General features: G+C 36.4%; 1 protein-coding gene and 1 long non-coding RNA gene across 2 annotated transcripts; both read left to right on the top strand.

Annotated features, from left to right (window-relative positions):
- Positions 1-11,518: 11,518 nt before the first annotated feature.
- LOC145028745 (uncharacterized) lies at positions 11,519-12,237 on the top strand. Its single transcript, XR_013676161.1, has 3 exons — positions 11,519-11,560; positions 11,631-11,746; positions 12,161-12,237. It is a non-coding gene; the product is annotated as an uncharacterized LOC145028745 (long non-coding RNA).
- Positions 12,238-15,644: 3,407 nt separating this feature from the next.
- LOC145028743 (uncharacterized) lies at positions 15,645-25,130 on the top strand. The gene is made up of 7 exons (XM_078977495.1): positions 15,645-15,752; positions 22,530-22,566; positions 22,966-23,452; positions 23,527-23,653; positions 23,726-24,037; positions 24,441-24,548; positions 24,638-25,130. Exons 3-5 carry the CDS (start codon positions 22,971-22,973, stop codon positions 23,873-23,875), a joined length of 759 nt encoding a protein of 252 aa, XP_078833621.1. The 5' UTR covers positions 15,645-15,752; positions 22,530-22,566; positions 22,966-22,970; the 3' UTR covers positions 23,876-24,037; positions 24,441-24,548; positions 24,638-25,130.
- The last annotated feature ends 204 nt before the right edge of the window (positions 25,131-25,334 follow it).

Raw genomic sequence — 25,334 nt, 5'->3', positions numbered from 1 at the left:
TTACAAATCTTATTTAATCCAAATAATTAATCTAGGGAATTAATTAGTTTAAACACTTGATCAACGCTTAAATTAGTTAATTGTCTAAGGGTTAGGAGTAATGAATATGAACCTAACTATTATAATTGGTAACCAATAGCAATTAATCTACCTTAAACTTAAATAACCATAGGAGTGAATTGGTTGAACCTAAATAGAAACATCTTTATCAAATTTGGTGAATAGTTGTTGCTTTAGTTAATTAGTTAATTTAGTTTGTCTAAGTTTCTAGTCTTGCAAAACTAGAGAAAAACCCTTTACTTTTATTATTTGTTTTAGTTAAAATTAGCTATTAGTTTAATTTTCCGTTCCCTGAGTTCGATACCTCACTTATCAATCTATACCACTTAAAGACAGGTTCACTGCCTTTGTGTGCTCAAATTATTAATAAAAAGTAAGGATAAAACTAGTTGAATTTACACACATCATTCATTCCAAAATCAAGTCTTAGAATCGCACTCCAAGATTGTGAATTGAGTGAAACATCGTAAGAAGTTCTAACACACTCATCAAATGTGAAGTAGAAAATTGTTTTCCTTATTCTTGCGCGTTTGAAATTGGTAAATTGTGATGTCTTGGATAAGACAAAGACCAACCAATACCAATTGTGTATGTTGTTTATCTTGATAAGAATCCGTACTAACTCTTGAATATTTGTTTGTCAAGAAATGTTTTCTTGACAAGAGAATCTTATATGTCAAGAGATCAGTAGGAGTCTAAATGATCTTGAAAAGTTTCAAGAACTAATCAAAAGTAAACCGATTATTAAACACTAGCTCACGACTTGAGATTTGTAATCTATCATGTTGATGTATTCTTGTTTCTATTTCATTCCGGTTTAGCAAACTATGCATATGAGTTCCACAAGCTCTCAATAGACTACATAAGGGCAAGCACCCTGTTTAATGAAAGTACATCGACTAGTATAGGTGAGCTGCTAAATAACTTGGAAGCAATGGTGGGACCCTTGATGGCATGAAATCAAGCATGAAGAAGTTCTTTCCATAAGAGTTTGGATTTGTCACAAACATTATCTTATGATTAAAGTTATGACAAATTCACATGGATATGAACACATACACCATAAAATCTAAGTGTCATAAGGTTTCTCTCCTTCATGAAAATGATTGTGAGGAAACGCTTTCACTAAGAGAGATCTTAAGGAGATAGCGATTATGTAAATTGCATTCTCAAATTTGATTATGATTACGACACCCCTCTTCATAGTTCGAATTGTGAGATTTGGTGATTAGTCTGAACATTTGGGACTTAGTAATATAAGTTTTGAAATAGTTTAGACACACATGTAAGCTATATAAGGGAAGGTGTGTGAGTTTGAGAAGCTTGTATAAAAGCTTATCAAAGGATATCGTAATTGAAACAATGAACTTTGGAAGTCAATAAGATATGATTTCTAGAAGTTTAGCTGGTTTTTGAATATGTGTTAAAGCTAGTGGGAGCATAAATGTTATGTTGGAATGGATATAATCATCATGTTAGTGGGAGCATGATTATTATTTTAAGTCTTGCAAGTTAGCAATATTAATTATAGAAAATAAAAGTTTCACTTTGCAAAGTTGCAGGGGTTAAAAAAGTTGTTTTGCTATAAATAAGGGAGATAATGTTATACTTTGTTTCCAATCTAAAAGCTTAGATCGAGAAATTTTAATCAAATTTAGTCAAGAATATATTAACTGCGTTCTCAAAAATTTGATTATGATTACGACATCCCTTTTCATAGTTCGAATTGTGAGAATGTGGCAAATAGGAATATTATGGCAAATGGCTAATAAAGTATCATGCCTTTATGTAAAACATTATAAATCGTGTCTCATACGCTTCTGGTATAAGATCGATTGCATATGCTGTAATATTTGACCGTTCTAAAAATTTTCCAAATGCCTAGGGCATTAAGAGGGAAAAAGGGACTAGAACTGGATTGGACTAATGTGACATCCCCAAAATCACGGCCAGAAAAGACCGGTTTTGTTTATACTTTATTTCAAAATCAGAGTTATTTTTTTTATAAAAAGGGTTGCGGAATTTGTCCCAAAACAATAATATGATAAAGATTTATCAAAAGCATTTCCATAGAAATGTATTTCATTAAAAGACTCGGGATGTCATGTTCGTACAGATCAAAAGTATAAACAGTACAATATAAGCCTTACTACATTATTTCATATCTACAGGCCTATATCCGTAATCCCTCGTCCAAAACATCACACCTATGCTCATGCGCCACTACCTGTAATGCATAAAACTGAGTGGGTCAGGCTTGGGAGCCTGGTGAGCACATAGGGTTTTCAACCCACAATAAATAAGTTTATTAATTTCATCAATCAACAATAACCCGATTACCCATTCCCGTTATCCTCACTTTACGTCCCTAAACACCTATCATAAGGGACCTAGACTAAGGATCATCATCGGGACGGACACTACTGCTAAGGGGATTCCTTAGCAATAAATGTCCTAATAGGCAACCATGTGGGGGATGGAGTACACCGGTGAACACATCGTTCACAACACCTACAGGTTGCGAGCCTGCTAGTGTTCCACTGGACTGTCGAGAAGAGTCTGTGGTCGTCATCTATACTCCGCTAGATGACTGGATCAACAACAACAACATCGAGGCCTCTCATCATTTTATCACACATCACCTATTACATCTACCCATGTTTTACCCCAACATTTTCGTAGATATAAAATACATATACAGTTTAAATCATTGAAAACATGTATAACAACATTCATCTAACATAGATAGCAAGTATTCAGATAATATGCACACATAGCACGTAATTTATATAAAATACTTCATATCTATGTGTAAGCTGAAAGTAACTATGCACTCACCGGAAAAGGTGGTGATTCCGAACTCAGACAGCGCTTCGCTTCTTAAAAAGAATTTTTCTTCGACGAAACCTAGTATTATTACCACTAGAGTTTAGTTTATTATTCGTCGAGACTAATTAATAGTCTAGCTATTATTATTATTATTATTATATAAGCGTCAAAAAAAATACTTATATAACCCATAATAATAGCCCAAGTATTTATTATAAGTTCCTAATAACGTTACTATAATTAAATAAAAGTTATATTAAAAATAGCGTAGGCGTAGCTCACTTACAGCGGGTTTTATAGAAAACCGGGCTTTGCTTGGAGCAGCGTTCCCGAGCCGAAAAGCTCTTCTTCTCAGAGCCTTCAAGCACTCCGGGGCTTCCGCCTCGTGCTAGGGAGGTTCCCTAGGCTTTTCGGGGGATTTCGGGGCTAGAGAGAGGTTCTAGAGAGAGAGTAAAGAGAAGAAAGAATGGGAAAGGTGTGAAGAAAATGAGGGTGGGAGAGGTGGTATTTATAGGGTGAAATGTGGCTGAACTTAGTGCCACATGTCACCATCTGGTGGCAAGCCTTGGGGAGAAAGCAATGGCCAAGATTGTGCCACATCACCCATTTTCGCACAGCACACTTCCGACTTCTAAAATCCGTAACTTTCACATACGAACTCCGTTTTTGACGTTCTTTATATCCACGCGTAGGTAATAATAAGATCTACAACTTTCATTTTGACACCGTCAGCTAATTCTCGACCGATCTTAAATTTAACAGTACAAGGAGATTATACTGTTAAACGTCTGCGTAAAATTAATAACTTCTACATACGGACTCTGTTTTTGTCTGTCTTTTTACCGTTGAGTTCCTATGAATGAGATCTTCAACTCTCATTTAGGTCGCGTAAGCCAAAAACCGCTCGAACTAAAATTCGAGTTTCGGGTTGTACACTGCTAAGCCGAATCTTAGAAAAATCATAACTTCTTCATACGAAGTCAGATTTGGGCGTTCTTTTTATCGATGTTCTTAGTTTAACATATTCTACGACTTTTGTTTAGATTGCTAAGGCTAAAAAGTCTTCTATCGTAAATTCACTATTTACGTCTCCCAGTGCCGTGCCGGTTTTGCCGTAAAACTTCGGCGGGCCATAACTTCTTCGTTATAGCTCGGATTTCGGCATTCTTTATATGTACGGAAACCTTGAGACATATTTTACAACTTTATGAAGAGATATAGGGATTATCTCACACTTTAATTTTGACGCTCATTTTTATTCTTTATTAATTATATATTTATAATTAAATAATAAACACATAAACACACATAATTCACATAATACTCAAATATTTCATATTTATTACTTCAAAAAGAGTTACAATAGTTGACCTAGACTATTACATTGACAAAAATGCTTAGCCCTGAAACCCGGGCGTTACAACTAAAATAATTAAACAGCTGTCAAGGACAATTTAAGGTTTGCCAAGGATTCGTCGCTTGTGGAACAGTTGGAGGTATAGTCATGGATGGGCCATATTGACATTATTATGAATATATAAGATTCTATTTAGAATGAGTTGTCATATGGAAAATATGGAAATGTTTCCATATTGGGAGTTGGACGTTAAGAATTTATGTCTAGATTAGAAACTTTTATGCAAGAATGATGTTCAAAGGAATGTAGTTTGAATGTGAGACTTCACATCTATCGGATTATCTTGTAACAATCTCCAATAGAGTACTTTGTAATTTCATTGGCAAAGTCTTTGTGACTTTGGCGACGTGACATTACAAAAGGACCGTTACATAAAATGTTAGATTCTAACATATTCTAGTAGTGGCGAGAATTTTGTATTCTTACACTAATGATTAGGATTAGGAATTGTGAAATAAGCATCATTGGAAATGTGTTCATTTGATCTATTTCACAAAGTAAGGACCATAGGTAAACATAGTGTGCATGCTTGATGCATGGACAACTGTTGTTATAATTCAAGTAAGAGGTTGATTACCCGAAACAACAAATAATGAGTAATCAATATGGAGATTAAATAAAATGTTTTATTTATACCCAATGGTTTGGGGCCATATAGGATTAGTATTATTCTTGTGTTTCACTTTGCATGTTTTGACTTCCCGAATAATAAGATTATTCAAATCCTCCACAGTCGCGCATACTCTGGAAGTAGGTATGAAAGATGACTGTCATGAATCCGTCTGTACATTGTCTAAAGTGTTTAGACATAAAGCAAGTTTGTTGCAGAGTTCATGAGTGCTTCTATAAGATTAGAGTAGTGGATTAAACCCACGCTCACTTGGATCGCTTCATGGATTTTATCACGAGTGATTGGTGAGATGATAATATCTTATATTCTTAAAACCGAGATTTGTGATTTGTATTCTACAAGTCGGTTGCACCTTGATAATATGTAAACGCACCAGTAAATTGGTGTTATAAAACATATTGCTGTGTGTGATTTGATGAGTAGGTACAAGCGACCATTTGAGTCGAAGTTTATCCGTTCCTTTTACACAACGTGGGATAAAAGCAATATATGTGGGCCCCTTGATGATTTAGTGATGACACCCTAAGTGCTTGGCAAAGCCAGGACTAAGTTGATGTGTTTAATTGTAGTCTATTGTCAGTCATCATAAATCGGAAATCAGGAAACAACACATGAACAGAGAGTATGATTAAAATCCATGTCTCAGTTTATACGATATCTAGAATGGAGGAATATATGATCCCTTATCTAGAGGATAGGTTACTGATAAGATCAGAGTTCTACAGCGTCTTTGAGAGCTACGATTGCTAATCGGGTTGTACATGCAGTATAGTTACTACACTTATCCAAGTGGGAGACTGTTGGATTAGTGTCTAAGCCCGTAACTATATTTGGTATGTACTTGACCCAGTTATGCATGGTCCTTTTGGGTTGCCTTCACCAAAGCAACTTGATAGAATGATTTATGAAGAAAGAGGATTAATTATGATTTATTAATATATTGTAAGAATAATATATTAATGGTGAAATCATATTATTTAAATTAATATTAGTCAAGAATTAATGAGAATTAAGTATGCATGGTCCTTTTGGGTTGCCTTCACCAAAGAAACTTGATAGAATGATTTATGAAGAAAGAGTATTAATTATGATTACTTAATATATTGTAAGAATAATATATTAATGGAGAAATCATATTATTTGAATTAATATTAGTCAAGAGTTAATGAGAATTAATTTTGTGGTTAAAAGAGATTAGTTAAATAAAGGGGACTAAAACTGTCAAATGTATGATAGTTGAATTTGGGCTGGGAAACCCTAAGGAATAAGGGTGGACGAAATTTAGGAGGCTAGGCCATCAAATTTCGTCCATAGGGGCCTTATTCCAGAAGGTTCCTTGGACTGCTTAAGGCCTAAGCTATCCATTAGGGTTTTAGACCAAAAACCCTTACAACAAAAGTATATAAGGACCCCTAGGGCTAGGGAAATCAACTACACTTGATCCTAAGGAACCCTAGAGCCGATTTTGCCTCTCATCCTTTTATTCTACATCATTCTCTTGTTTGTGGTGTTTGTAAGCCATTAGAGGAGTGACACTTGTGACTCTAAGCTCCAAGACAAGAACATTCAAGCTATTCTTGAAGAGGTAATCATCTAGATCTATTCTTATATGTTAATTTTGAAATTCATATGCTAGATTAGGATTCTTGAGTCTTGGATGAATTGCATGTACAATAGAGAAACCTAGATCCAAGCATTAGGGTTTGTATCAGCACATAGGATGTTCTTTTGTATAAAACTCATCAGTGGTATCATAGCCTTGATTGCTTTCTATTGTGTTGATGTCTTGTATGTTCATCTTGCTAGAAATCGTTTTTCTGCCCTCTGCCCGACCTGACTCAGCAAGTCCAAGGTCAGACAGAGGATATTTCGGGATTTTGAGCTATTTTGGCTTGCGATAATTACCAAAAACGTTTTTCATTAATAAAATCCGAATTTTATCAATATTTGGTGATTATCCTTACCAAAATAGAAGATAATTGTCAAAATTAAGATAATTACTTGTTTTATAGGATAAATATTAATTATGTGTAATTTTTTTTTTAATTATCTTGTGAGAAATTTAATTAGGTCAAATTTAGATAATTACCAATTATTTGATTAATTTAATTATTTGTAATTTGATCTAGGTAGTTTTGAAAAGTTTTAAAACTTGTCCTCAAGTTTTGGAATTTATAAATTTTGATTAAAGTTTAATTTTGAAATATTAAATTCTTGAACCCTAAGTTTTGAAATGTTTAAATTACACCCTTATGTTTTATTAAATTAATTAAGTGTATAATTAAAAGAGAGTTAATAAATCCATAGTGATATGGTTTACATTTAATTAAATTAAAAGTGTAATTTATCAGATTAGACCACCTAGTATTTTAAAGGGTTTAGGTCATTTTTGGTCACTTAACTTTTGGTTTTGTGTTCATTTGGTCACTTAACTCTTTTTAAGTTTTAAAAGGTCATCAAACTTTTGGCTTTATGCTCATTTAGTCACTTAACTTTTGTTTTGATCACATTTAGTCACCAAACTTTTAAAATTATGCTCATTTAGTCACTAAAATATTAAATTTTTTTAAAAGTGTAGTGACTAAATGAGCATAATTTTAAAAGTTAGGTGACTAAATGAGCACAAATCTAAAAGTTAGGTGACTAAATGTGACCAAACCAAAAGTTAAGTGACTAAATGAGCACAAAGTCAAAAGTTTGATGACCTTTTAAAACTTAAAAATAATTAAGTGATCAAATAAACACAAAACCAAAAGTTAAGTGACCAAAAATGACCTAAACCCTATTTTAAAAGTGTAAAAATTACCTAAACCCTAACAACAAAAGTATATAAGGACCCCTAGGGCTAGGGAAATCGGCTACACTTGATCCTAAGGAACGCGATTTTGCCTCTCATCCTTTTCTTCTACATCATTCTGTTGTTTGTGGTGTTTGTAAGCCATTAGAGGAGTGACACTTGTGAGTCTAAGCTCCAAGGCAAGAACATTCAAGCCATTCTTTAAGAGGTAATCGTCTAGATCTATTCTTATATGTTAATTTCAAAATTCATATGCTAGATTAGGATTCTTGAGTCTTGGATGAATTGCATGTACAATAGAGAAACCTAGATTCAAGCATTAGGGTTTGTTTGAGCACATAGGATGTTCTTTTGTATAAAACGCATCATTTTATTATGATGTTCAATGAATCATGGTTTCCTTAATGATTTAAAACAAAAATTATGGACTGTATTTTTGGGATGTTTCGGAACAAGTAAATTCATATGAACTATAGGGATAATCATGCTTAATTTAGAGTTTAGAAAATTGAAAAACTCCTAATGTCACAAAAATGAAAAGCTCGAATTTATCCCAAAAATTAAGTCATGTAATTTAGGGTATATAACTTACATCGTAGATATAAAACATCACAAATCTACTAAAGTAAGTCAAGTAATTTGGTGTTTAAATAAAATTAAACAATGAGAATTAGGTTAACCTACTTGAAACTAGAGACCGAAAGATAGGATATTCAGAGTTCAGAGAGAAAGATATAGGTGAGACAGAGACGTGAGAGAACGAAAAAACTCGTCGAATCTGGAGTCTGTAGGCTTTGTACAGCTTCCTGGAATTGTGGTCAATTGGTCATATAAAAAAGGTTTTTTGACTAATTGTTGATGGGCCTATGGACTCTCAACTAAATACTAGAACGTCATTTGGATCCGCTCATGTTATTAATATATTTTGGCGAGGAAGAAAAATTAGGTAAGAATAAAGACACAATGCTTGGCTTTTTTTTCTTGATGGATTTGAGTGATCAGTATTTTTATCATTATTATTATTGATGAAATTTAATTTTAATATAATTTTATCAAAACAAGGTTGGCCCAAACAGTGGAAAACCTGACCTGGGCCCATATTTCTGAAAGAACCAAAAAATTTAGCTACATAGTGGATATTTTATAAATAATAAAAGAACAAATTATTGAAATTGTCCATTTAGTTTGTCAAAATTTTGTTTTTAGTCCATATCTTGTTTTATTCATTCAGATTGTCTCTAGGTTTTGATTTTGTTACGGTATAGGTCCTTACCCGATAAAAAAATGTATGCCCCGTTTCATAGTTGCTGACTAAGAAAATGCTGACTGGGAAATATATGTCTGGGTAATAAATTCTGACTTAGTAAGAAACCATGCTGCTTTATTACACATGTGACATTATTGCTGACTGATGCAAAATGTCCATTTTGCCCTGATGCTCTCTACGTTTATATGCAAAATAATAATAATAATAATAATAATAATAATAATAATAATAATAATAATAATAAAATTAATATTGATATTAATCAGCATTATACATTATAATAAACGTTTGAACGAATAAAACAAAAAAAAAGCTTCTAGCATAGTGGTAATGATGTTGCCTTGTGAGTATGAGGTCATGGGTTCGTTTCCCATTACCCCATTTTCCTTTTCTAGGCGCCAAACTTTTAAGGGTAGCATTGGAAACCCTTCTTTCTTTCCCAGTCAGCCATCTGCCAACCGAGTCATCCAAAAAACTCGGTCAAATAGAGATCAAACAGGGTCGTACTTCTAGTTTTCTACCTATAATAGCAACATTCTTATATTTCTTCACCGATAATAGCAATGTACTTTATATATTTTTACCAATAACATGCATATTCCCGATACTCCACCTCCATCACTTATTCAACCACTGATCACCACCCAAAGTTAAAAGAAATATACCTAACACTTGCAATAAACTAAAATGACAACAAATATATCAAAATATGAAATTAACACAAATCTGAAAAACATTTGATTCTTCAACCACCCATCCTTGTCTACGTTAGGATTAACCCATATTCAGAAGAATCTATTCATTTTTTTGTGACCTCACGTTTTTCCAAATTACAATGTAGTCAGATTTATGGATTTGCTTACTTATTGAACAAAAAAAAATGAAAATCAATAGATAATATAACATCCATTTTGTGAATTTGTAATAGTAAATCGAGGTGTATATATCCGCTCAAAACACTTGGTTGTATAACAATAACTCTTGTATCTATTGGTAGAATAGTACCATGAAAGGTCGTACTGCTTTGGGAGGAATTGTTGTACTATTAAGGTGTTAGCCTATAGACGATGTTTATCATTATAAAAGTACAACCTAATGAGGTTTAAATGCATATTTGTTTAAAAACAAATACTCACAACAATATAGAATGCATGAGCAAAGGAATCCGCTAAAACGGAGTCCGTATGAGAAAGTTATACATATTTGAAATTGAGGATTGAACTAAATTCGAACTAACGAGAGAAAACACTACCTAAAAGAAATGTTTAGGCAAAATTTGGAAGCACTACCATGCTTTGGTGTCAAGATGCTAAAAAGAGGGTAGAAATGGGTTTTAAGGAAGTACATTCCTATCCTTGGCATGGTTGGCCAAAATACGGTCATGTTTTGGAAAACTTCGCTTATGCTTTGGGTTCATACCCTCTACAACATTATTAATTATTAATACTTTAATTATTAATACTATGGATGACGATGAGTGAAAACCGTCATCAAAATCACAGCCATTCACACCCAGCTCCCGAGTTGTAGCAAAGAAAAGAAGAGAAGAGAAGAGAAAGTAATGAGAGAAAAGAAAAGAAAAGAAAGGAAAAAGAAATTGTCATTTGTGCTCCCGAGTTGGTGAAGAAATAGAAGGAAAGTTAAACATTTTGTTCTTTCTTTTCAAATCCTCCCAAATCGGGAGGAAAGTTAGGAGAGAAAGTTTTCCTTCCATTTCCTTCCACTTCCTTCCTTTAATGAAACTCGGGAGCACCGTTCGCTCTTACTTTCCCTTCATTTTCTTCCATTTCCTTTCTTTTCTCTCTTTAAGTTGAACTCGGGGGCAGGATGTCAAACTCCTCCAACTTTTCATCCCGGCCATAATAACTCAAGTTGCACAACCGCTAGCAGCGGTTCTGCGTCTTCTCCGACTTCTTCTCCCCACGTCCTCACCATCTATCGTTTTCTCCTCCCACGATTATCAGTTTTCAGTTTCCTTCCAAACACACCGTAGTTCTCCTTCAATCATCACGATACGAAGGCTTTTTACTCGGTAACTTCCATAACCACGACCTAGAAATCGGGCCTATATAATGATACGACTATCACTTAATCGATGAACAGAAAATTAGGTGCAGAGAACGACGAAGATAGCCAGTAGGTTTTATGGGGATTTCTATGAGATTTTTTTTGTATTTGTGTGGACATTTAGTCAAACATCTAGCGAGATTTCAAGTTCAAAATTGAATCAAAGTGGAAGACGCATGGCTAGGTTTAATGGTCCCTGACTAAAATAATAAAATTGCTTTCACACATGGAAACCTGCAAACATTTGTATAATGTTTCACGCATCAACTTTGTTTTCTTTAAATTCATCGATCTTAAGGTAATCCAATACATATTTTTGCTTCTGGTTCTTGCTTTCAAATTTATTTAAATTTCAAGTGAATTTGCTTGGTTATGTTCATGAAATCATGGAACCTAATGAAGGATATGGGATTGATTGGTTTATAGGTGCTAAACTAGTAGTTGACTTCACTTCATGTATCCTCTTATTCACTGGGTTGGGCTTCACTTCAGGTATTCCCCGATTTACCAACATGTGTTTTTCTTCAAATTATTATTTGACAGTAAATAGTGGTGATTTCAGGGTCATTATATAATTATTCTTGTGAACCTTTTAGCTCTTGGATGTGGGTATTGAAGGGTTGTGATGGTTAGTTGAATGAAAAATCACTGAAAGAGGCTTTCTCTCCATTTAGCAAGGTATATCATATACAAAGGCAAATACATTCTGATATAAAACAAAAAACATTTGATTTGATCTTGGACAAGAAGTAAACTAAAACCCCAATTTTGAAGATAAATTATGATTGCTTATGATAGGCTTGAAGTGTTTGATCTTGAGCAGTGTGTGATCTCAATCTTTCACACACACACACATTTAGAGAGAGAGAGATGCAAGTTTGGATTTTGACTTTCTTATAAACTTTGTTGATTATTTTTTATTGTTCATGCTTTGAAGTCGAGTTTTTATTCTTCCCTTCCTTCTGAAAGTTGTTTACAAATTTGTGATCATTTACATATACTAATTATTATTTCTTGGTGGAGTGGTTAACACTTAATAATATGTATATGACAGTCTCAATTACCCACTTACCCTTTTATGTTATTTTCTAGGGTCCTATTTTTCAGCATTCCTTGTGGACCTTCTACATTAATGGTGTATGGAGATTTGGATTCGGATGAGTTTCCTGGTTTGTAGCTGGTTTTATCATAATTATTGTTATTCAATATTATTCACTTAGTTCCGTATTGGGGTTCTTAATTAATTTATTTCTAATTGCAGCTAATGGGAATGGGAGAAACTATAAAGATGTTACTGGTAGGATTATCAAACTTTATAGATCTCTTTTGAAGATCTATAAAAAATCAAGTGATTAGGTTTTTTTGGAATTTGTTTTGTTCGTGTGCAGATGGAAAAGGTGTGGATTATATGAGTGAAAGGTTTGGCATGGAGTAGTCAGATGCTTATACATTTTGTCAGCTTGATGCATCTACACAGAACTTCATGATTTCTAATTTGATAGGAGAAGGTTGATTTGGAACTGTTTACAAGGACCAACTAGATTCAAGGAAGGTAAAATATGTACGATCTATCAATTTGTTTTTTCATATGGTGGAAGAATGAATTAGTGGAATTAGATGACTGGAAATTATCTGGTAAAATCATCTGGAGGAGCAGAAAATATGTTGCATGGGATATCCAATTTAGATTTAGGGCTCGGGGTATTATGTTGCTTGGTGTAAACCAGAAGATCCTGACTTTGTTGTTGGACTCAACTATAGTAAAATCATCTCAACCTCCTTCCCACGTTCTTACAGTTATCTTGCCATGGGTGCTACAATTCAGGCAGTTGAGTCTATATATCAAATTTTGGTTGTTTGTTAAATTTGTTAGCCTCAGTTGTCTATTCATGTTGGAACTCAACTCATTCTGCAACCGAAAAAGGTATATATGTTCCTCTTACAGTGGGTATGAAATCAATTTTGTTCCCTATTGGATCATTTTGTGTATGTTAATTTCTTTCAAGGTTGCAAAAGGTAGGGAAGACGCTTTCTTTGCGAGCACTTACAATGGTGGAGTTATTGTTGTTACAGATGGTGTTTCTGGGTATAATATTGCTTCCTTTGTCATGTTAAGCATTTTTGGAGCTCAAAACTTTCAATTTGTTAATAGTAAACATTTTCCCCAATTGCATACAACCATTTGATTTTCAATTCATGATCCTTCTTGTGGTAGGTGAGATGAAAAGGATATGGATCCAACACAATTTTCAAGAGAATAAGTGACTGATGGAACAAATCTTTGATTTGAGTGATAGCAAAAGTATTGGCTCATCTTTGACTAATGGCATTTAGAAATTAGTGGTTATACATAGTTTCATGGATGTTGTGTTGTACTTGTAGAACTTTCTAAAAGCTGAAAGTGGAAGTAGGATATGTACCGATGGTTATATGGTTTCTATGCAAGTGGAAATATGGATGATATAACTGTAATAGTCGGTGGAGTGGTAAGCAATTTATATAATCAATCGTTGCTTTAATGGGTATATGTTCATATCATCATATGTAACAATAATATAGATTTGGACAATGAATGCTTAGGGTACACCCTACATTTATAATCATATATTACAATTTTATTTGTCTTTTTAAGTATAAATTATTTTTTACCTTTTCATTTTATTACTCTTTTTTAGTATCATTCAACACAACATTTGTAGTAGCATTAAGATGAATGTAACGACATGATTTTTCAAAAAAAAATTTCAATTTAAAAACTCATAAACAAATATCTCATCATTAATTCTCAAAACAACCAACAAGTTTTCAACACAATTATTCAATTCCAAGATCCACAATCATAGCTCAATATCAAGAGTGTGTGTACAATCATGTCGGTGCCTTCCCGGCGATCCTTGGAAGTACCGGAAACACATAACGCGGTAAGCAGGAATGCTTAGTGAGTTCCCCAAAATACCACATACAACAATTCACCACTTGAGGCTATACTCTGTACGACCCTCTGGTCAATGTGTATCAGCGGGACCCTCCAGTCCTGTAGCTCGTTGGACCCTTTGGTTCGGTCTAGTTCGTTGGACCCTCCGGTCCGGTCTGGTTGAGGACCCTCTGGCCTCGTAAATCATTGGACCCTCCAGTCCGGTCAGAATAGCACATAGCATACATAATCACAAAACACATAATCTCAAGTAAACACATATGACCTTCTGGTCCACACATAGATACCACCCTAGGTAATGGATAGTGAGAAGACTCACCTCGGGTAACTCGAATGATCTCGAACTCGAAACATTGATCTAGCCTCCACCTAATCACATACAGAAAATATCTCTACTTAATAAAGACTCTCAAAGGCTAGACTAATCCCTTCCTATGCTCTCTCAGAAGGGTAAAAGACCATTCTACCCCTCCAATGGTCCAAAAGCCCATTTGTTGACTAAACCCTAAAAGTCAACTAAAGTCAACCCTAAGGAGTATGCGGCGCGTACCAGATCCATCCCTACATTGGGCGTACTCGACCCACTACAAGAAAAATGCTAAATAGATACGAAAAGTTACTATGGAATCAAAATCCGTTTCTATTTTACTAAGGAATATGCTACGGAACGACTTGTCGTAGCTATTTTGCTATATAAATCGTTACGGAATTGCATTACGTAGCTAAATCTTAAATAGCTACGTAAAGTTGTTACAGAATCGAAATTCATAGTTATTTCAATACGGAATATGTTACAAAATGGTTGGTTGTAACTAATTTGCTACGGAAATGACTACATAATTGCATTCCGTAGCTAAATCTTGAATAGTTGCTACGGAATTAAAATCTGTAGCTAGTTTACTACAAATAATGCTACAAGTTTTTTGGTTGTAGCTAGTTCTCTATGAAACTTGTTACAAAATCCATGTATGTAGCTAGTTGGCTACAAAAATGGCTACAAAATAAAAATCCGTAGCAAGTTAGCTATGGAATTAGGATCCATAGCTATTTTGCTAGGAAATTTGCTACAAAATAAAATTTTGTAGCTAATCTATTATAGAATATGTTACAAAAAAGGTGAATTTGCAAAATAACTACGAAATCAAAATCCATAGGTATTTGGCTACGGAAAATTTCGTAGTGAAATAGTTACGGAATATGTTTCCGTAGCAAAATATAGAAGATTTTTGAAAAGATATATTAAAAATGCACAATTATTTTTGAAAACTCAACAACAAAAACAAAAATGCACAATTATTTTTACATTATAAATATTTTAGCTTCAATTTTTAGATTTTGATGACATACATTTGCTAATTTTCTTATAATAATATTATCCCGACTTTGAAAATTATTACCTCTAAATCAAAATTTATTTACCCTCTATTGTACTAGCTGTTCTAAAAAAAAAGAATTAAAATGTTTTATTTTGACTTTTTAGTTAAAAAAATGGTCAAGTAATTGCCACATAAAGTTTTTTTCAATAATGTTTGAGTTTGTTTCAATAATGTTTCATTAGGGGCAAATTAGTAAATTCAATATCCCCAATTTACTTCCTCACAAATTAGGGGTATTTTTGTTGAGTTCAAATCCATTGCCGGACAATGGTCAAGATCGGATCTCTTCCTCTCTCTCTCTCAACCTGCTGCCGCTGCCGCTGCCGCCCGTTGCTTAGCCACGTCGTCGCTGCTCACAACATTCCGATTTCAAGTACTTCCCCAAACCCTAAACGATTTTATTGGTATTCTTGTATCACTGTAAGCATCTGTTCTTTCATGTTAATTAGGAAGAAAATTCCATAGCTAAAGCACTATTCTGTTTAGAAACAAAGTCTCCATGATTGGCTTCTCTGTCATGCATATAAACTAACATATTGCTAGGCTGGCATAAAAGTCTCCACCACAGTAAAAGACTAAAAGTCCATCCAGGTAGATATGATTTGAAACATGATAAAGAATCCTAGTTTTATCAATCAAAAACAGAAGTTTGATAAAACACGACTTTTAGAAGTATTAACCATCTGAAATCATGAGATTCAGTTTAACCTTAATATAATGGTAACTATTTTAAAAAAATGTATACACGCAATAAACAAAGAAGGAATATTTTTATGTTAATTTATAGAAAGTAGGATCATTTTGTCAATGTGATAAAACCATGCCCCCGAGGCTAGTTCGGCTCCCACATTAATCATTTTGAAGTCCATACTTATCAAAATACAAATTTGACAAGTGTTTATTATGCTGTTAGTAGATATAGCATAACATTCAGTTTTAATTTTCTTTAATAAAAAAATGTGGATTCAAGTACTGAAAGAATGATATGTACAACAAAAATCCTCAATAGACACAAATTTGGTAAAATATATAGGTTAAAATCACCAAATTTGTGGGCTTACTTTAAAATTCTCCATGAAAAGTAAAATCCTGGATGGCATACTCTCGGCCCAAATTTGGTAATAGACACAAATTTATAGCCTACTTTAAAATTCTTACTTTTCAAAACATAAAAGTCTACCGCAATAAAAGACCTTATGACTGAAGCCAATATCATGGGATGAATTTAGGAGTGAACAATTAAATTCATCATCTTTGAAACGACAATTAATTATTATTATTATTATTATTATTATTATTATTATTATTAGTTTCATATTGCACATTCTTGCAACTACTTTATCCTTGTGAAACATATAGTTATTTTAAGAAGATTCAATGGTGTTGTTATTATTGATATCTTTCTTGCTTTTACGTGGTTTTTGCTTGGATATGACTAATGGCATATACTTGTAATCTTTATGTTTTTAAATATTTGTTTATAGTACAAATGATGATCAAATGAAGTTGTCTGTAATAGCTAATCTCTTAAGGGCAGCAACAAGTAACTTGTATAGATATTCTATATTTAGAGCAAAGGGCATAACTAACAATTTTTCAAAGTATGATGTATTATAGGAAAAGAACTTAAAATTAGGATGTTTAATAGAAAAAAATTGAAAGTAGTGTAACACCGTAAATTTCAAAATAATTTTTCGCATTTTTATAAAAACATAAGTCATTTAATATTCATAAAAACACCCATGTTTGAAATACAATTCATGTCATACAAAAATCCCAAGATCTCATAACATAAAATCCCATGTGTGTGTACTGATCAAGTCGGCGCCTTCCCACGGTCGTCACTAGTACCTGAAACAAATAACACCAAACACTGTAAGCACAAAGCTTAGCGACTTCCCCAAAATACCACATATAACACATATTAGCCACTCGAGGCTATAACTCTATGGGTCCGTGCATCCAAACTCTGTGAATCCTCAGGTTCTAACTCTGTAAACATGAACAGCATAAATCACATAGAATAATGCAGCGCAACACATAACACATACATAACATACAAGCACTGTATCACATAACTCTAGTTACCTACTCAAGGTAAAGTATAGTGAGAAGACTCACCTCGTGTATCTCGATAACTCGCAAATCCCTGGAATCACTCGTGCTCGATCCTCCGCACTATAATCTTCCTATAATACAATATATCTCTAATTAACACTTTTACAACAAAAGGTTGACTAGACCTATCAAGTCAACATTGGTCAACTCTGGTCAACGGTCAACTTTGACCGGACTCGGCGAGTCCACCAAAGCAACTCGGCGAGTCTAACGCGTTCACTGACTCCCTCGGATCTTTCTTGGCACGTCAAGCACTCCCTTAACTCGACGAGTTTCCACCTGGCTTGAATCGCAGGGCAACCACAACTCAACTCGCCGAGTCCCAAGAACAACTCGGCGAGTTCCGGCTTGACTCATCCCCATATTAACTCTTCCTGACTCACTGGGTTATCCCCCAACCCGGCGAGTCCACTCACTGAACATATTATGTGAAACCCCAACCCTACTCGCCGAGTCCCAATAACAACTCGGCGAGTTCATGCCATTCACACACTTTTATTGAACTTCTGAGGTCAGATCTGCTTTCCCAAACCCTAGATCTAGCCTTCCCAAGCATGAATGTTACGTAAAGTTCGAAGCTTGATGCTTGTTTAACCCCCACAAGGCATCAAAAGGATATTTTGTCCCAAAAATAACCACCTAGGTCCAAAGACTCCATAATAACCCAAAAAGCTCCATTGGTTAAGGTCTCTGGACCTCTTTGAGTCTAGATCCAAGGCACAAACTCAAAGAGGGACCATTTGCTTCACGTAATCACTCTGCAAAAAGGGGTATAAAACCCTAACTTTAAAGATCAACCCTATAACTGAAGGAGATTCGAACCCTTACCTCAAAATGAAGCCTTTGGACTCTGGATCTGCTGTAATCTCCCCTCCTCCTTGCTCTTGCCACCTTCCTCTTTCTAGACAAGGAATACAAAGGCCCAAAAGTGACTTCCTCTCTCCCAAAACGAATTAGCTCTCTTAGGGTTCTCTCAAGGGACTAATAGTCGCAAATGGGAGGCTATAAGTGCCCTTAAATAGGCTCCAAACCCGAGGAATTAGGGTTTCATTAAACAACGTGGACTCACCGAGTCCACTCCTTGGACTCGCCGAGTCCAGACGCGAATCCTTGTCCAAATCGCGATCCTACTTGGCGAGTTTGAGCTCCAACTCGCCGAGTCTCCTCACAAAATACTAAAAATATAAGAATGAATAATACCTGGAAATCCGGGCTGTTACAATTCTCCCCCACTAGAACAGACTTCGCCCTCGAAGTCTCTCTCTGCAAATAACTCCGGATGCTGCTCGCGCATCTCACGCTTCGGCTCCCAAGTCATATCGGACCCCTTCCGATGCTGCCACTGAACCAAAACCAAGGGTACCTCCTTGTTCCTCATAACCTTGATTTTTCGATCCTTGATTGCCACTGGTCTCTCAGCATAATTCAGGCTCGTATCCACCTGAATATCCTCTAGTGGAACCACTGCCGACTCATCGGTTATACACTTCCGCAATTGTGACAAATGGAAAGTGTCGTGAATCTGCCCCAACTCTGCTGGCAATTCCAATCGATAGGCTACCCTGCCTATCCTCGCGATCACCCGAAATGGACCAATATATCGGGGCCCCAACTTGCCCCTCTTCCTGAATCGAATCACTCCTTTCCAAGGAGAGACCTTCAGGAGCACAAAGTTGCCGACCTGAAACTCAAGCTCGGACTGGTGTCTGTCCGCATAACTCTTCTGTTGACTCTGAGCGATCAATAACCTCTGTCTGACCTGCTGGATCTGCTCCGTCGTCTGAAGTACGATCTCAGTGTTGCCCATAACACGTTGTCCGACTTCTCCCCAGCTAATGGGGGTCCGACACCTCCTCCCATACAACAGCTCAAAGGGTGGCATACCAATGCTCGAATGATGGCTGTTGTTGTAAGAAAACTCTACCAAGGGCAAGTATGTATCCCAACTTCCCCCGAAATCCAATACACATGCCCGAAGCATGTCCTCGAGTGTCTGAATCGTCCGCTCACTCTGTCCTTCTGTCTGGGGGTGATATGCGGTACTAAAATGCAGTCTAGTACCCAGCTCCTCATGAAAATTCTTCCAGAATCTGGAAGTGAAATGTACATCCCGGTCTGAGACAATCGAGATCAGCACCCCATACCGAGATACCACTTCCCTCACGTACATCTCTGCTAACTTCTCTGTGGAGGAGCTCTCACTAATAGCAAGGAAGTGAGCGCTCTTCGTCAATCTGTACACAATCACCCAAATTGCATTGACTCCCCTCGCAGTCCTTGGAAACTTGGTGATAAAATCCATGGTAATCTGTTCCCACTTCCATTCGGGAACCTCCAACGGCTGCAACCTACCATGCGGTCTCTGGTGCTTGGCCTTAACCCTACGACAGGTTAAGCACCTCTCAACAAACCACGCAACATCCCTCTTCATACAGGGCCACCAATACTCCTTCCTCAGATCCAAATACATCTTAGTGGCCCCAGGATGGATCAAGAATTTCGACCGATGAGCCTCTTCCATCAAGATGGTACGCATTCCTCCCACAAACGGTACCCAAATCCGCCCCTGAAATGTCATAAGTCCCCGACCATCGGTAACAAACTCCGATACTAATCCTACAACTTGCTTTTTCTTCTGGTTCTCCGATCTCGCTGCCTCAGCCTGTGCTCCACGAATGGTGTCCAACACCGGAGCCATCACGGTCAAACACAAACAGACACCTCGCAATGGGGCGCTCTCCGCCCTGCGACTCAGGGCGTCGGCTACCACATTAGCCTTGCCTGGATGGTACAGGATCTCACAATCATAATCCTTAACCACATCCAACCACCTCCTCTTCCGCATATTTAGGTTGGGCTGATCCATCAAATGCTTCAGACTCTTATGGTCCGTGTATATCGTACAATGAACCCCATACAGATAGTGACGCCAAATCTTGAGAGCAAACACCACTGCCCCCAACTCTAGGTCATGGGTGGGATACCTCGTCTCATGTGGCTTCAGCTGCCTCGATGCGTATGCTATCACATGCCCTATCTGCATCAGCACCGCTCCCATCCCCAGGATCGATGCATCACAGTACACCACAAAGTCCTCCATTCCCTCCGGGAGGGCTAACACCGGGGCCTCACATAACCTTTGGCGAAGCATCTCAAAGGAGGTCTGCTGCTCGGGGCCCCATGAAAAAGCTACACCCTTCCGGGTCAATCTGGTGAGTGGCACTACGATCTTAGAGAAATCCTTGATAAATCTCCGATAATAACCGGCCAACCCTAGAAAACTCCTGATCTCGGAGGGTGACCTCGGCACCTCCCATCTCATCACTGCCTCAACTTTGGCCGGGTCGACCAATATCCCTTTCTGGTTAACGAGATGTCCCAGGAACTGGACCTCTCGCAACCAGAAATCACACTTGGAGAATTTGGCATAAAGCCTCTCCGATCTCAAAACCCCGAGGATCTCCCTCAAATGTTCCTCGTGCTGCTGTCTAGACCTCGAATATACCAAGATGTCATCGATGAAGACAATCACTGACCGATCCAGCATCGGCCTGTACACTCGGTTCATGAGATCCATGAACACTGTTGGGGCATTGGTGAGCCCGAAAGGCATCACCACAAACTCGTAATGCCCATAACGCGTCCTGAATGCTATCTTCTGGATGTCCTCATCTCGCACCCTCACCTGATGGTATCCAAACCTCAAATTGATCTTGGAGAACCAAGATGCCCCTTGTAACTGATCAAACAAATGGTAGATCCTCGGCAACGGGTAACAGTTCTTGACCGTCAGCTTGTTCAACTCCCGGTAATCAATGCACATTCGGTGTGAACCATCCTTCTTCTTAACAAAAAGGATAGGCGCTCCCCACGGCGAGCTGCTCGGCCGAATAAACCCCTTTCCCAACAGCTCCTGAAGCTGTGAGGACAACTCCTGCATCTCTGAAGGTGCAAGGCGATAAGGCACCTTGGCAATAGGTGCGACTCCCAGAACCAAATCGATACTGAACTCCACATGCCACACGGGAGGCACACCCGGAAACTCCTCTGGAAAGACATATGGGAACTCACGCACTATCGGAAACTCCTCCACTGACCTCGGCCTCTCGAAGTCAACCCGCGTATCCATCACGTACGCCACAAAACCCTTACAACCCTGCTGTAGACACTGCCTCACTCTAGCGGCCGAACAAAACACTGATCCAGAACGGGTACCCTCGCCGTACATCGTAAGAACTCCCCTACTAGGGTCTCGTATGGTCACCAGCTGTCGCTCGCAGTCGATAACCGCACCGAATCTGCTCAACCAGTCCATGCCCACAATGACACAGACATCACCCATCGCAATAGGAACCAAATCAATCGGGAACTCAACACCGAAAATCTCGAGTATGCACCCGCGGATCACCTCTGTGGCATATATCGCCCTCTCGTCAGCTATGGAAACTCTCAGAGGCCGACTCAGTGCCTCGCGACTAACACTAATATGATGACTAAAAGCCAAAGATACAAAAGACCGACTCGCACCCGAGTCAAATAACACCAAGGCAGGTACAGAATTCACAAGAAAAGTACCTACGCATAACATAATATAAGCATAATATCTCAATTATCAAAATAAATACACGAAAGAATACATACCAGCCATGACATCGGGCGCTGCGCGGATCTCCTCCACGGTCAACTGAAAGGCTCTCCCTCGTGCCCTCCGCGCCTCGGCCTTCACTGGCTGACTCTCGGTAGCTCTGATGGCGGCAGGGGCAGATCCCTGAGGTGCTCCCTGAGCTGATCCCCGCAACTGCAGACACTCCACCTTCCGGTGTCCGGTCTGGCTGCAGTGAAAACATACTGCAAACCCCTTGGGGCAATCCTTGGCCATATGCCCCTCCTTGCCACATTTGTAGCAAGATCCAGCTCTGCATACTCCATCATTCTACTGTTCGCATCTCAATTATAAGAAATATCTTTATAATCAGCATTTACCCTTTTATTAGATATATCAATTAATGATTTTTCTTGTTGGATAATGCAGGAGCCAGAGCCGATTGATTGGGAGTACTATAGGAAAGGTCTTTCTTTACCAACAAACAAACCTATTGATTGGTAGTAATTTTAATTGCAGTTTTTGTGCAACCATAGAAATCATTCCATTTGGGTTCCAATTTTTATTGTTTTTCTAACTTTATCTTAGAAAAAATTCAAAATATTTTATAGATAATTTTGAATTTTTGGTCCTATATCTTTTTTGTGTATTAGCACTCTTGTTTAAAATGATTTGAGTAATGGCCTCATTTTGTGTATACTATCTAGACACCCCTTTTTCCCTTCCTAACATTCCTTTGAACTATGTTATAATGTGCTAAGTTGGTGAAGGGTAAAACGGTCATTTATCATACTCAAATAGTCTTTATTTCTATAATATTTGTGATCTAACATATTTATAACTTCTTAAGTTTTTAAAACTTCAGGAAAGATGTCACAATTCTTATTAAGAGACACATTGAAACGAAAGCAACATACAAGTGTACGTTTCATAAACAAACGTACCAATGATGAAAAATCTGTTGGTAATATATCTGTCCCATTATCTACACCAACATTATCTACACCAGCATTGTCGTCATCATCATCTCGTACCACATTATCATCTGTTGGTATTGTATCTGCCCCAACATTTGTTTCACATGTTGGTACTATGGGTGCCACATCATCAACACATTCATCATCCTTACCTACATCATCCAACCAGTCATTTTTACCTACATCATCTACCCAATCATTTGTACCTACATCTATGCAATCATCTACACCTGCATCTACTACATCATCTGTACCTACATCCACAACAAATTGTAGTGAATCGGTTGAGGAAATTGTTGGCGTTCAACATCAAGAGTATTTACTTGGATCTACAGGACTGGATGGGCGTCTATATATTGGAGTGCGAGATAAGGAGTAAGTTAAAATTCTTACATTTTTATCAACATTGAGCTTCATGATTTTTACAATGTTAATTTTTTCTTTTGTAGGTTATTTCCTTCGGGCCCATGTTCTTCCGTTATCTATGAATCCTTTGGTAAAAGAGTTGATTTAAATGGGTATAGTTGGGCAACTTTAAGCGACGAGACAAAACTTCTTTATTGGGACGAGTTTCATGTATGTATCTCGTTTATGCAATTATTAGGTACTCATTAACTTAAAAACTCATCTATATATTTTGTATTGTAGAAAAAGTGCTATTGGGATGATGCAAAAACTCCGTTAGTCCAAGCTTGTTGGGAAAATAAGGCAAAGGAAAGATATAGACAATATATCTACAATATAAGCTCAAATGGAAAAAACCGACTCTTAAAAAAACCTGTTAATGTAACATCATAAGTGTGGACATCCTGGACTGCAAGATGGAATACTGAAGAGTTCAAGAAGAAATCAGAACAAAACAAAAAAAAAAAAAATAGGCGTAGAGGTGTAGCTAATGGACAAGCCCTTTATACGCATACCGGTGGATCGGCTTCTCATTCCAAGATTGCTTCTGATTTAGTAAGTACTCATTTAATTTTATATTATAGCAATCTACTTTCGTTTAGAAATACCATTATTTAGTTCTATTTTGATTTTTATAAGGACTAAGCCTAAATACATAAAATAGCAATCTACTTTCTTTTAGTTGTATGTTATAGTTTTTCTTGTTCCATTTTGATTTTTAAGAGGACTAATCCTAAAAAGTATGTTACTTTATTTTTCATTTTTAAAGAGTGGAGCCTATATGCAAAAAATAGCAATCTACTTTCATTTACTTTTGTATCATAGCAATCTAGTTCCATTTTGATTTTTAAATGGGTTTAGCCTAAAAGTAAGTTGCTATTTTTTCATTTTTAAATATCTAAGCCTAAATGTAAAAATAGCAATCTACTTTAATATTGATTTTTTTGTATATATGTAGAAGAAGCTTTGGGGACATGATCCGGCACACCATGAACTATTCTTGTATACACAGACTAAGAATCACGATGGAGTGACTTTTTTAGTTGACAAAGCTAAAAAAATTCATGTAAGTTTTATTTTTAATAATTTCATGTAAATTTTTTTTTTTTGATTTTTTTTGTATAAGTTTATCTCAACACAATTATAAAATTATAGGATATTTTATGGAACAATGTGATCGCTTGGAAGCAATAGGAGAGGAAATTGATGAGGACAAACTATTTTATGATGTTGTTGGGGGACATGATCGAAAAAAGAGATTATATGGAGTTGGCTCATATGGAAAGCGCATTCGTTCTAGTAAAGGATCTTCTGAAATGCATCGCGAACAATACGAGGATAACAATGCCGAGACAAAAGTCGAGATTGAGAATTTGAAGAAGTTAGTTGAGACACAACGCGAACAATATGAGGATATTCAACAAAAATATGAGGATGTTCAGCAAAAATATGAGGATGCTCAGAAAAAGAATGTGGAGTTTCAAGAGAAAAATGTGGATGTTCAAGCAAAGTTTGAACAACAACTTGCACAAGCAATGAATGTCATTAACACATTGAGTGAACAAATCAAAACTTTTATTAAATAATGATAGAATATTATGTATCGAATAATGTTTTACGTTAAATTTGTAGCGATTTTTAATTTTGAAATATGTATATTTTGATTTATTGGATATTTCTTTTAGTTTCTATAGAAATACTTTATTATTTTTGGTTTTATATTAATTGTATTTTTGTAAATTGATATAATAAGTCAAATTAAATAACCGAATTTTATAGAAAAAATGGTATTGAACGATTGTTATGGAATTGACTACAAAAAATTTGTTATGGAATTTGCAACGGAATGAAT

The sequence above is a fragment of the Lactuca saligna genome, chromosome 2 (genome assembly GCF_052625555.1).
Source record: "Lactuca saligna cultivar CGN05327 chromosome 2, ASM5262555v1, whole genome shotgun sequence".
Classification (NCBI taxonomy): Eukaryota; Viridiplantae; Streptophyta; class Magnoliopsida; order Asterales; family Asteraceae; genus Lactuca; species Lactuca saligna.
The sequence above is the reverse complement of the archived record's forward strand: the minus strand, read 5'-3'. Positions and strand labels throughout refer to the sequence as shown.

Excerpts from the sequence above, each read along its gene's own strand:
- LOC145028743 (XM_078977495.1), top strand. The coding sequence starts at position 22,971 with ATGTCACAATTCTTATTAAGAGACACATTGAAACGAAAGCAACATACA. Across the intron at positions 23,453-23,526 it reads ATTGGAGTGCGAGATAAGGA|GTTATTTCCTTCGGGCCCAT; the intron begins GTAAGTTAAAAT and ends TTTCTTTTGTAG. Across the intron at positions 23,654-23,725 it reads TTTATTGGGACGAGTTTCAT|AAAAAGTGCTATTGGGATGA; the intron begins GTATGTATCTCG and ends TTTGTATTGTAG.